The sequence below is a fragment of the Colias philodice genome, chromosome 9, assembly GCF_061535455.1.
Source record: "Colias philodice isolate Cphi_HAF_F1 chromosome 9, ilColPhil1 Martin Lab GWU primary, whole genome shotgun sequence".
Taxonomy (NCBI): domain Eukaryota; kingdom Metazoa; phylum Arthropoda; class Insecta; order Lepidoptera; family Pieridae; genus Colias; species Colias philodice.
This window is the reverse complement of record NC_143094.1, coordinates 1,493,881-1,506,731: the sequence shown is the minus strand read 5'-3', so window position 1 is coordinate 1,506,731 and position 12,851 is coordinate 1,493,881. Positions and strand designations below refer to the sequence as shown.

General features: G+C 38.0%; 1 protein-coding gene across 1 annotated transcript; it reads right to left on the bottom strand.

Moving 5' to 3' along the window:
- Positions 1-746: 746 nt before the first annotated feature.
- LOC149485601 (uncharacterized) lies at positions 747-7,132 on the bottom strand. The gene has a single exon (XM_089698852.1). It carries the CDS (start codon positions 5,931-5,933, stop codon positions 1,821-1,823), a length of 4,113 nt encoding a protein of 1,370 aa, XP_089554978.1. The 5' UTR covers positions 5,934-7,132; the 3' UTR covers positions 747-1,820.
- Between the last annotated feature and the right edge of the window lie 5,719 nt (positions 7,133-12,851).

The following is a 12,851-nucleotide window of genomic DNA, read 5'->3' as shown; positions in this document are numbered from 1 at the left end:
TATGATTTTATATGCCCTCAGTTTCAATTCTTTAAAAATCTATTTATACCTTCTTTTTGTTTTTCAGATATTGTGAGTGAACTATTTGTCTCACAGACTTTGTTCTATGCTCTAATGAAAGAAAATTAAATGCACTACAACTTTATTATACGACCTTCTCATAGAACGAGCGGTTTTTGCCAATATTTTGCTTCAAACGGGAGCAAAACTAAAAATTTTAATATTTCGGGAAAAATGAACCATCTTCGAATGGCCACAGTTTAGTCGCTATAAGATTTAGAGAGCTTTAATTAGGCTTAAATTGTTGCAAATTTAATAACCTTAATTTATGTACTGAATGATACTTGTCGGAAACGCATAGTTTATGAAATTATGACTTTTAGAGCAAAAAGTGAAAAAAGTCCAAAATTTTCGCAGTTTATTATTTGCGTATAATCTTTTTTCCTACTGAATGAAAGAAAATTAAATGCACTACAACTTTATTATACGACCTTCTCATAGAACGAGCGGTTTTTGCCAATATTTTGCTTCAAACGGGAGCAAAACTAAAAATTTTAATATTTCGGGAAAAATGAACCATCTTCGAATGGCCACAGTTTAGTCGCTATAAGATTTAGAGAGCTTTAATTAGGCTTAAATTGTTGCAAATTTAATAACCTTAATTTATGTACTGAATGATACTTGTCGGAAACGCATAGTTTATGAAATTATGACTTTTAGAGCAAAAAGTGAAAAAAGTCCAAAATTTTCGCAGTTTATTATTTGCGTATAATCTTTTTTCCTACTCAAATTTTGTAATTTCGTTAATTACCTATCCTGCAAATGAAAAAGTATTATCAATGGTCGCGCCAATATAAAAATATACGTAAATATATTCTCGATATGAAAGTGGACTGTATTTTGATCTACGTGGTGTTAGCAAAGAGGGATAGACAGGATACACACGGCACGTACCTCGTCGGAGGGAGTAGCGTCCAGAACACACGCGCCGCCACGCGGTCAGGGTCCTCCAGCTCGCGGCGGGCAAGAACGGCGTCCAGTCCCACACTCCACACAAACACACACGCGGCGGTGAGCGCGACCAAGGGCCGGGGCACGGGATACCCCGGTGGCGTTACAAGGGCACAATGCCTGATGATCTAGAGAGCCTCGTGGAAGCTCTCCGGCGGTGGCCGAGTCCCGAACCTCGCGAAGGCACGGAGCGAACCCGACTGACTGCAGCGACACGAACGTCGCGTTCACGTCTTATTGGACGTGTCACGTGGTTAGTGACCACGCGATGATTGGTTGTGCTCGTATGTAGGGAAGGATGAAGGAACACACCACAAACAATAAACGTTTAATTTCTACATTTACTATTTTAATTATATTGGCGTTACCATATCCACCCGCCCTAAATGGGTCACCATTTAAAACCAATCATAAGATACAGCGAAAAACTATGACTCTAGGATCGCATAATGCGCGCGGGTTGATAAAAGTCCTAAGAGCCACGGCGGTAATATAAATAACAAGTTCTATGGCTCTAGGAGCGCAAAATGCGAGCGGGATAATAAAAAATCCTAAAGGTCACGGCGGAAATATAACTAACAAATTCTATGACTCTAGGATCGCGTAATGCGAGCGGGTATATAAATTCCTAAAGTCACGGCGGTATTACAACTAACAAATTCTATGACTCTAGGATCGCGTAAAGCGAGCGGGGTATAAAAAGTTCCTAAAGTCACGGCGGTATTATAACTAAGAAATTATAAACGAAAGCGGTGCAAAAACTTAAAATTAAACTTAACTAACTGCGGTAATATACTAATGCGGTATAACTATTGTCTTGGAAGCGGACATAAACGAACGACCGGGCGAAGGTAAGTTCCCTTGGCGGTTCTAACTGTACAAACGCGCGCGACGTCGTCCTTTGAAGGATGTACTTTCTCTACGACGGCTAAAGGCCAGGTTAGGGGCGGTGTATTATCATTTATTACAACCACTACCGTTCCAAGAGTAATAGGTGTGGAAGGCGTATTCCATTTCTGCCTAACCTGCAAACCGTGTAAGTATTCCATTCTCCAATGTTTCCAAAACGACTGAACTAACTTGTCCAGTAGCGAATGCCTATCAAGCAAACTGACGTGATCAGATTTGACTTGCGGCGCGGGTAATGATAATAAAAGCGCGGTAATTAAAATAACACGAAACAAATGCGTTTTAATATACATATATTTAATATGATAATAATCAATGATCATGATAATTATGTGATCATTGCGCGGTGATATCACTGGATGCTTATGTGCATATTCCAGGGCGGAATCGCTTAGACGTCCGATGAGGATAAGTCTGTTGCGAATAAAAGGCTTCGAGCGGTTGAGAGCCTGCGAATAAAATTTATAAAAGAGTATATTATAATACTCCTCTGCAAAATATTTATTTTGCAGGGCGGGAATAATTTTATTCTCAGCGAAATTAGGTTCCTCTACGGTCATCATAACACCGCGGCGGGTTAATAATATAAGGAACCTATAAATATAAAATACACGACGCGACGAGACGCGAAGGGCGGTATCGTATAAAGCGCAATGCTTTATAGGCGGGCACACAGTGTGCGCTAATAATTTTCGTTCGGGAATGTCTGCAATAGACTCACCATTGAGACTCCTAAGAGGCCAATCAGATGGGTCCGAACGAGCCCACTGGGGTCCGTGGATCCACAGAGGGTGCGGTACGAGATTTTGTGGCGTAATGCCACGCGAAAAAATGTCAGCGGGAATTTCAATACCAGAAACATGGTAGAAATTATCTGATGGGATGTTATACACGACTGTGGGAGCAACGAAGCCCATCATGTCCCACAGACGGGCGGCAATTGACAAGATGGAGCGCTTAGTGCACATCACATCGGCGGGAGCGGTAATTTTAAAATGAAAACAATCATCAACAGTAGACCAATGCAGACCAAGTAATTTATGTTGCATGGTCTTATCAAACTCCACCGCGGAGGGTAAAAGTTTGTGCGAAGCGGGAAGATTATCTAACACATTTTTGCCATTACTATTCCATTTAATAAGATCCCACTGAGCTCCCTTAAACAAATCGATGAGCTGCTGCGACGCGGAAACTGCTTCACATTCCGTGGGAATAGAGAAGGCGATATCATCCATATACAACGAGGAAGACGCAATGCCACTCGCAAGCGGATATTTCGCGCCGTCATCTTCTACGAGCTGTCTTACCGTGCGCAGTGCATGATAAGGACTAGACTTGATGCCGAAGCAAACTCGATTAAATTGATAAAGAAGCAGCGGATCCTGCGGGCTGAAACGATATAAAAAACATTGAAAACGACGATCAAACTCACGCACGAATATCTGCAGAAACTGTTGGCGGCAATCGGCGGTCATGGCAATCGCGTGGAGACGAAAACCTAAAATTATTGTAAACAAATTGCCTTGTAAATTCGGCCCAACATGCAGAAGGTCATTCAACGAACGCTGGCTTCCAGAAGTTGGCATGCTAGCATCTAAAACCATGCGCAGCTTAGTCGACGATTTATCCTCGCGCAGAACAGCGTGATGCGGTATAATATAAATAGGTGTAGGGTCACGCGGATCATACGGAGGCGCGGGTGAAATATAATTCTTCGTTAGATAATCTTTTATGACGTCATCATATGCCAACCTTAATTTAGGTGAAGCCTGTAGCTTTCTTTCGAGGCACATGAAACGCTTGCGGGCAATATTAAATGAGTCACCGAGAGTGTAGAAATCATCCTTAAATGGAAGCGAAACAATATATCTACCACTCACGGGATCGCGGGTTGTAGTTAATTTATAATATTCTTCACATTCAACATCATCGGGATGTTGAACGGGCGGTGCGGTAGGAAGCTCCTCGAGCTCCCAGAAACGCCTGACTAATGAGTCAATAGCGGCGGTCTCTTGAACGTGACAACACGTCAAGGGCGGTTTATGTATGTTAGGTATGGTGGGTACTGAACCCATTATTACATAGCCTAACACCGTGCGCAATGCAGCGGGCGCCGACGAGTCATGAGATGCATGAACTACGTCGGGGAGAAGCAGATGAGGGAACAGAGAAGCACCGATTAATAAATCGATTTTATTTGGCGTACCAAAACTCTCATCTGCGAGCGGTAAATGCGAAATATGCGATAAGACAGAAGTGTCTATAACAGCGGTAGGTAGTAAATCCGTAACATGATCAACAACTAGCGGTGAAATATTAAAGGATATGTTGTTGTCAAGACGCGAATAAAATTGTACATTTACGGAATTACTATTTACAATTTTTTCTGAACCACCGAACCCCTTAATAATAGTACGTTCGGTTTTCTGCGGTTTAATACCTAAACGTTCACAACATTCATTCGTAATGAAGTGACTTTGCGAAGCGGAATCTAAAAGCGCGCGAATAACAAGCCGTTCGCCTTTACAATTATAAGCTACGACTTCAGCGGTTGATAATAAAATAGTACATTGTTTATTCGCGGGCGCGTTGCATTGAAATGCGTTATCAGTATCAGCTGTATAGCTAGCGGTACATAGCGCAATGTCGGAGCGGACGCACTCGCCCGACGCGGACGGCGCAGGCAACGGCGGTGTGCTGCGCGGCGGGGGGTGAGACGCAGGCGCGGGAATGGACGATTCGCGCTTCAAATGTAACATCGTATGATGTTTTAATTTACAAACGCGACAGCCAGAATACGACGAACAACTAGAAACTCGATGTTTTATACTGAGACAATTTATACACGCGTTCCTATCCTTTACGTATTTCAAACGTTCCTGCGGACTCATTTTATGAAAACTCGAACATTTATATAAATTTTGATGCGTAATATTTGTACAAAGACAACTATATGCGGAATCAGCGGTTGTTACGTAAGACTGATACTTAGGCGGAGCAGACGAGATATTATTTGAACTGCGGTTATAATTATTATACTTTCGAGGCGGTTTATTTATTCCCGAATTTGTGGAAGGATGAATGCGTTCTAATACCTTCGCACGAGTTTGAATAAATTGAACTAAGTTATCAAAAGTAGGCATTTCACTACCAAACTTAGTCTCGAAAGCGCGAACAGTATCTGAGTCTAACTTCTTCAACGCGATATGAACAATCATTATATCTGTAATATTATCTAACTTTATATTCTGTAAGGCGCGCACTGCGCTAATAAAGTTATCAGTAAATAAATCAAAGTTTGTTGCGGACGGAGAAAGCAAAGGTTTAAAATCAAACATTTGATTTAAATACGCGGAAACTAACATACGTTTATCATCATATTTATTTTTTAAAGTTTGTAAAATTAAATTATAATTTTCAGCGGAGGGGGTTATACCAGCTATAACAGTTGTGGCCTTCCCCGTTAATTTACCTAGTAAATAATATAAACGCTCGGCATCTGTAAGGCCGGGATTGTTGTGAACAATTGATTCAAAATTCGAAAGAAACAGCGGAAATGAGCGAATATCACCCGAAAATGGTACTAATTCGATAGGCGGTAATTTAGGCCTATTTTTATGCAAATTATTAATATCTCCGTGTGACGGACTTGGTTGCGAATATTGCGATTTAATTCTTATAACTCTGCTATATAAAGACTCGAATGCAACGAGGCTTTTATAATCAGGTTTCGCGGTAGGTGTTAATAATAATAAGCGAGTATTGTATTCGTCTAAACACTTTTCAAATCTTTCACGTAATGATTCTATCTGCGCGGACTCGTCAAGGAAACTTTCCATAAGCGAGGCGTTGTTATGAACGTTTAAAGACAAATCATACATTTGTTGCACCATTTCGAATATAACTTCGCGTTTAGCTAATAACATGGATAACTGCGAATCATTTATATCTTCCGAATCATTAACATCCGAAGCGTCACTATCAGGTAACTTAGTCATTTTCTTAGGCGGCATTTTTAATAACAAAAGTATATATTCAAACAGAGAATGTTACAATACAAGTTACAATAACAAGTAATACGACTAAATAAAGTAGGTCAGCGACGCAAGCGTAATATGAACCGAGTATGAATTTTCAATATGGTCGGATTATAACAGCGGATCGCGGAATGACCTAGATAACGTTATAAATTTCAAGTGCGGGTAGCGGGTAAATAAATATGATGAAATATGTTCGATTTATAATGATTTTAGCGTTATAACTGCGGATAAACGATATGAATATAGTTTTAATTAACTATTTTAATAATAATATACGCGTAACTTAATGTTACGGGCGGAATAAAATATATTTTAAGCAAAAAATAATAGATGACGCAATGTCGATCTATGCGGTATATTATAGTTATTTCACAATGAATGTACTATTAAATCGCTTATTAGGGCCTACAATGAGTATCCTAATAAGGGCGGGTTTAAAATATATTTTATATGAATAGTAGAAGACGCATTGTCGTTCTATTATATGCGGTATATTAAATAGTATTTCGCATTGAAGATACTACTAATCGCTTATTAGGTCCTACACAATGAGTATCCTAATAAGGGCGGTGGAATCATCAGGTAATGGTTACTATCCGGGTCGAAGGTACCACTCAATGGTCGCGCCAATATAAAAATATACGTAAATATATTCTCGATATGAAAGTGGACTGTATTTTGATCTACGTGGTGTTAGCAAAGAGGGATAGACAGGATACACACGGCACGTACCTCGTCGGAGGGAGTAGCGTCCAGAACACACGCGCCGCCACGCGGTCAGGGTCCTCCAGCTCGCGGCGGGCAAGAACGGCGTCCAGTCCCACACTCCACACAAACACACACGCGGCGGTGAGCGCGACCAAGGGCCGGGGCACGGGATACCCCGGTGGCGTTACAAGGGCACAATGCCTGATGATCTAGAGAGCCTCGTGGAAGCTCTCCGGCGGTGGCCGAGTCCCGAACCTCGCGAAGGCACGGAGCGAACCCGACTGACTGCAGCGACACGAACGTCGCGTTCACGTCTTATTGGACGTGTCACGTGGTTAGTGACCACGCGATGATTGGTTGTGCTCGTATGTAGGGAAGGATGAAGGAACACACCACAAACAATAAACGTTTAATTTCTACATTTACTATTTTAATTATATTGGCGTTACCAATTCTTTTTATGATTTTATATGCTCTCAGTTTCAATTCTTTAAAAATCTATTTCTACCTTCTTTTTGTTTTTCAGATATTGTGTGTGAAATATTTGTCTCACAGACTTTGTTCTATGCTCTTATGAAAGAAAATTAAATGCACTACAACTTTATTATACGAACTTCTCATAGAACGAGCGGTTTTTGCCAATATTTTGCTTCAAACGGGAGCAAAACTAAAAATTTCAATATTTCCGTAAAAATGAACCATCTTCGAATGGCCACAGTTTAGTCGTTATAAGGTTTAGAGAGCTGCGGTTAGGCTTAAATTGTTGCAAATTTAATAACCTTAATTTATGTACTGAATCATACTTGTCGAAAACGCATAGTTTATGACTTTTAGAGCAAAAAGTGAAAAAAGTCCAAAATTTTCGCAGTTTATCACGTGGTGCGCAGCGAGCACAACTTTTTCGAAGTTGCAAATTGGGATTTACATCACCCTAACTGATCCAAACAACATACCAAAAATTCAAATCTACATCGTGCTTTGCGAATTTAATGTTAATTTCCACTGGCCTAGAAGTCAAAATACGACAAATGACATGTTGTCCTGTATTTTGTTTGCCAGAGAAGTACCCAGTGTCTCAATTACCAACTTATACTGATGCTAAGAAACTAAGTATTACTTATTTATTAGATATGAATTTAAATCCGATAAAATAACAAAATTCATTCTTTATCCGAAAGATTAGCTACAGAAATGTTTGATGTGTGGCGAAAAGCATCGCTTCCCACTATTAGCTTTATTAGAGTACTACAACTTATTCGACACACCATATTCGATGAATATAGACGCTTATTAAAACCTTATCAAGACTGACAAACTAACAAAAAAGAACAAGAAAAGATAACTGAAGTATTTTGTCACTCAGTTTTTAATTCTCTTGTACTTGCTCAAAAGATTATACCAACTTAACTATGTGGCAAGAATGTAAGAAAACTGAGCCTCTGACTTCTAATTTATCTGAAGAAACCTTAAAAGACATCGTGAAAAGCGGTTTGACTACGTTTCAGAATATCAAAGATTTTCTATAACTTGCCCAGGCCGTAAAGAATATTATCAAATTGGTGACATAAGCTTCAAGTGCAGTTTGCTGAGAAAGTAAACAAAATGATTTTATAATGGCAAGAGCATCAGTATCACGACTGCTAATGCCTAATTTTGAAAAAAAAAACAGCGTTATCTATACTATTATTATAATCTATACTAATATTATAAAGCTGAAGATATTGTTTGTTTGAACTCGCTAATCTCAAGAACTACTGGTCCAATTTAAAAAGTTCTTTCGGTGTTAGATAGCCCATTTATCGAGGAAGGCTATAGGCTGTATATCATTACGCTTAGATTAACAGGAGCGGAGCCACGCGGGTGAAACCGCGAGGCAACCGCAAGCGCAGCTAGTACTAAATAATTACTTATTTCTGATATTTTCATTCCTCTATAATATCATTTTCATTAATGAAATAGGTTAAAACAACTAATCAGGCTATTATTTAGTGTATCACAAAGAAGTTTGTTATTTATTAGACTTGAAGGCCATAAACATACTGTGATTAAAAAATAAATCAAAGTTTGCGAAAAAATCATATTTTTCTAATTTTCAATTGGTTTGGGGCACCTCAAAACATCAAGACAGGTGAACAATATTTTGTATGCTGAATTCACTCATTAAAAGGCATCTTTCTGTCGCTATGCCTTTTGAAAAAAACAAAAAAAAATTTCTTTCATACATTATCACTCCACCCTAGTACACACGTAAGAAGTGAAACTTCTTTATGACCTTATTTTTCAAAAAATAATTTACTATCTACACTAATATTATAAAGAGGAAAACTTTGTTTGTTTGTTTGTTTGATTGATTGTAATGAATAGGCTCATAAACTACTGGACCGATTTTAAAAATTCTTTCACCATTCGAAAGCTACATTATCCACGAGTAATATAGGCTATATATTATTATCACGCTAAGACCACAGATTAGAGAATAGTTACTTCGTAACTAAGACCAACAGGAGCATAGCCACGCGGGTGAAACCGCGCGGCACAGCTTGTATACAATATTACAGAAATACGTTAGTCTAACACGCTCGTCGCTTCGCTCCTCGCTACCTATTTAAATACAGTCAAAACCGTTTATGGCGACATCGTTTATAACAAAATACCGGTTAAATTGACCAAAATGAAAGGTCCTTGCTGAATGTTATATGACCGCCTTATCGAAAACATTGGTTTTTACGGCATTGTTTACTACGACATACCGCATTAAGCGACCACATTTGGTTAATATTTTTGGAGAATTATATCTGTAGAACGACCGGCTCAGCTGTATTGTAAACAATTTGAATAGGTAACTGTATCCACATCTGGCACAGTATAATAGTCAATGGCTATTATCGTAAAAGTAATCAAAGTTTAGGGTCTTTTGTAATTCTTAGAAACAAAGCACATGCATATTTTGATTGGACATAAAGAGTTTGAGGTTTATTCTTATAAATATTGAATTCACAAAATCATATATGAACACCAATCAAGCAAACACGTGTTAACGTGAGTCATAGATTTATTAATGTTTTAAAAAATTCAATCAAAAACTGAGGTTAACTTTAAATACAATTTTAGAAAAATAAATACCACAATTAAATTATAAATTATATATTATATTATAATTATATAAATAATTTATAAATATATATATAATATATAAATAATATAATTATATATACATATTATATTATATAAATTATTAAATTAAATAGATACCATAATTCCACCCACGTGTTAGTGTATTGAAAAATACAATCAAAAACCGGCCAAGTGCGAGTCGGGCTCGCGCACAAAGGGTTCCGTAGCAGCAAATATAATAAATTACAGTTAAATCAACCTATCTCAAAAACTATAAGAGATACTTTGATCAAACCAAAAATCGTTGAAAGAGTTAATTAGCATGCATCACCTCTATTTTTTTTAGAATTTTATACCCCGTAGTTATAAAAATAGAGGGGGGGGACATACTTTTTACGACTTTGAGAGCTGATATCTCAAAAACCGTTCACTTTAAGAAAAATGTTTTTTAGAAAACTTTATATCATTTTAAAAGACCTTTCCATTGATACCCCACACGGGTATGTACATCGAAAAAAAAAATTTCATCCCTCAGTTACATGTATGGGGGGCCCCACCCCCAATTCTTTTTTTTACTATTTAGTGTCATATTTTTGTAGCGGTTCATACAACACATATTCCCATCAAATTTCATCACTGTAGTACTTATAGTTTCCGAGTAAATCGGCTGTGACAGACGGACAGACGGACAGACGGACAGACGGACATGACGAAACTATAAGGGTTCCGTTTTTGCCATTTTGGCTACGGAACCCTAAAAAGTGAGGTTAATCATAAATAACTTAGAAAAATAAATACCATTATTACACCTAAGTATTAGAAAAATAGATGTAATTACTTATTTAATTTTTATAAATTCACTGGAATTAGAATTAAAACAAACCCTTTGATTTTGCTGATCACTTTAATATAACATGTATATTGTATATAGTCAAATTACTTATTTACTTTTTTATAAATTCACTGGAATTAGAATTAAAACAAACCCTTTGATTTTGCTGATCACTTTAATATAACATGTATATAGTCACGAGTACGGCGTAACGCAAAAATGTCACGCGCGCGGCGTAACGTAACGCAAAAATGTTACACAAAATTTTTGTCCACCCCCGATAAAGAAGTTTCACTTCAAAAAACATCCCAGCTATATTTCTCAAACGGAAATTAAGCACCGTAGAGGAAGTCGATTATGTTATTAGAAAGGAAGTTTGTCAGGTGGAAACATTATCATTATGTTCGACGGAAGTTCATTTGATTAGATTGTTTTTTGGATATCGGATGAAATTCAGATTTTCGCACTCCGTTATTTGCCAGCTTTATGGTTACGAACCTATTTCAACGTCATCAATCGTCAGAAATTTGGCAACATTTTTACTCTTCAAGCGTTTCTATGGAGATAGACTTTCATAAGCTCTATCAATTGATCTATCCAGAAATACTTGCGACAAAGCCTAATAAAATTTATCGCTATTAAACCCTTTACGAGGTTCTCAGCCCACGAGAGTAGACGGAAAGTTTTTCAACGTCTGGTACCGACGTAAGCCGCCCGGGATCGATCGGTCTGCCCCATACCCCGGCGACCACCCGGCTGATGCAATTGTAGGGGGGCATGTGAAATTGTACTGTGTTTTAGAATTATAAATGGGAAAAAACTTGGACGAGATGAGAGGCGTCATGACTTAATGGGAATGTTGATTGAATTGGAGACCTCGTTACATATAATGAAATGCCCCATATATACATTTTTTTACTTTATTCTCTGTTTAAATTACGTCAATATATTTCTCAACTGTAACATGGAAGGACATCGGTACCCGTAATACAGACTATAGTCTAGTACGGGACCATCGTTTTTGTATATTTTGTAATTGTGGCTGTGAAATAAAGATATTTTTATTTTTTATTTATTATTTATATCTGATTAAGAAGTCGAGCTCTATGTTAGAATTGGAATTTATCGTACCTACATATCATGGCATTTTAATGAAGAAGAATTTTAATTAAATAATAGTTTCTAGGAAAGTTAGCGAGGTAAATGCAAAGTATACTTAATTAAATGATGTGAAACCAGTTGCAGAACCGGAACCCTTCCTTCGCCGTTTCCATCGAAAGAGAAACTTTCTGAACCGGCTTCGCAAGAGTTTGTATTGTAACACAATTTTATAGGTTTTTTATCCTTCCATTCCAAGATAAATACTTACATGCTTGGATTGTGAGATCTAAGCGATTTATTTTGAACGCAGCGTAAAAAAATCAATGTACAATCTTGTAATAAAGAACCAAAACTAATTTAAAACATCGCCATCTTGCTCATTCTGTTTTTATATTGGTTTTTATAGTTTCACGCTAAGATGACTACACAACAAAAAAACGAAAACATGTTGCAAACTGATTTGACGAACGCGATTTATGATTAATTCAACATTACGTAACACCATTCGCACTATATTTTATACTTTTGTAAAGTTTCACAAATTATTATTACTCGCTAATTAAGCTTTTCATTGTCAACAATAATTAAAGAAAATTGTACTCAATTCGTTTGGGATTAACACGCGATAAGATGCAATGAACTAGTTCATCGATACGCAACCACCGCTCACATTGTACAACTGTTGTCTGTTACATATTGACCCAAATTGCGACATTCGAAAATAATCTCTCAATTAGACACATGCACTTGCATTCAGTCAGGTCAGTTCAAAGGGTGGTTATGGGCGGGCGGCTGGAGAGGGAGGGGGGCGCAAAGCTCCAGCGTCAACGACCGCCACTCGCTTGTCTGCCATCGCGAGGGAACGTTCCATGCACTTTGCCTTGTAATCTTTAGCTTATTGCAGTCGCTGATAGCTCTACGATTTTTGCTTACAGTTTAATGTGCATCGGATGTGTGAATTAAGTGGTGATTGTGAGTGACACGAATCGACTTTCAACATTTCAGTGTTATATGGAATCGTTGCGTTGCGTTGCGTTCCACAGTGACTTATTGCAGTTTCTGAATACCAGAGAATTCCTGGCGTTATATCGCGCTTCGCCGAGGTCGTAAGAGCGGGGGCACACGATGCGTTGCGG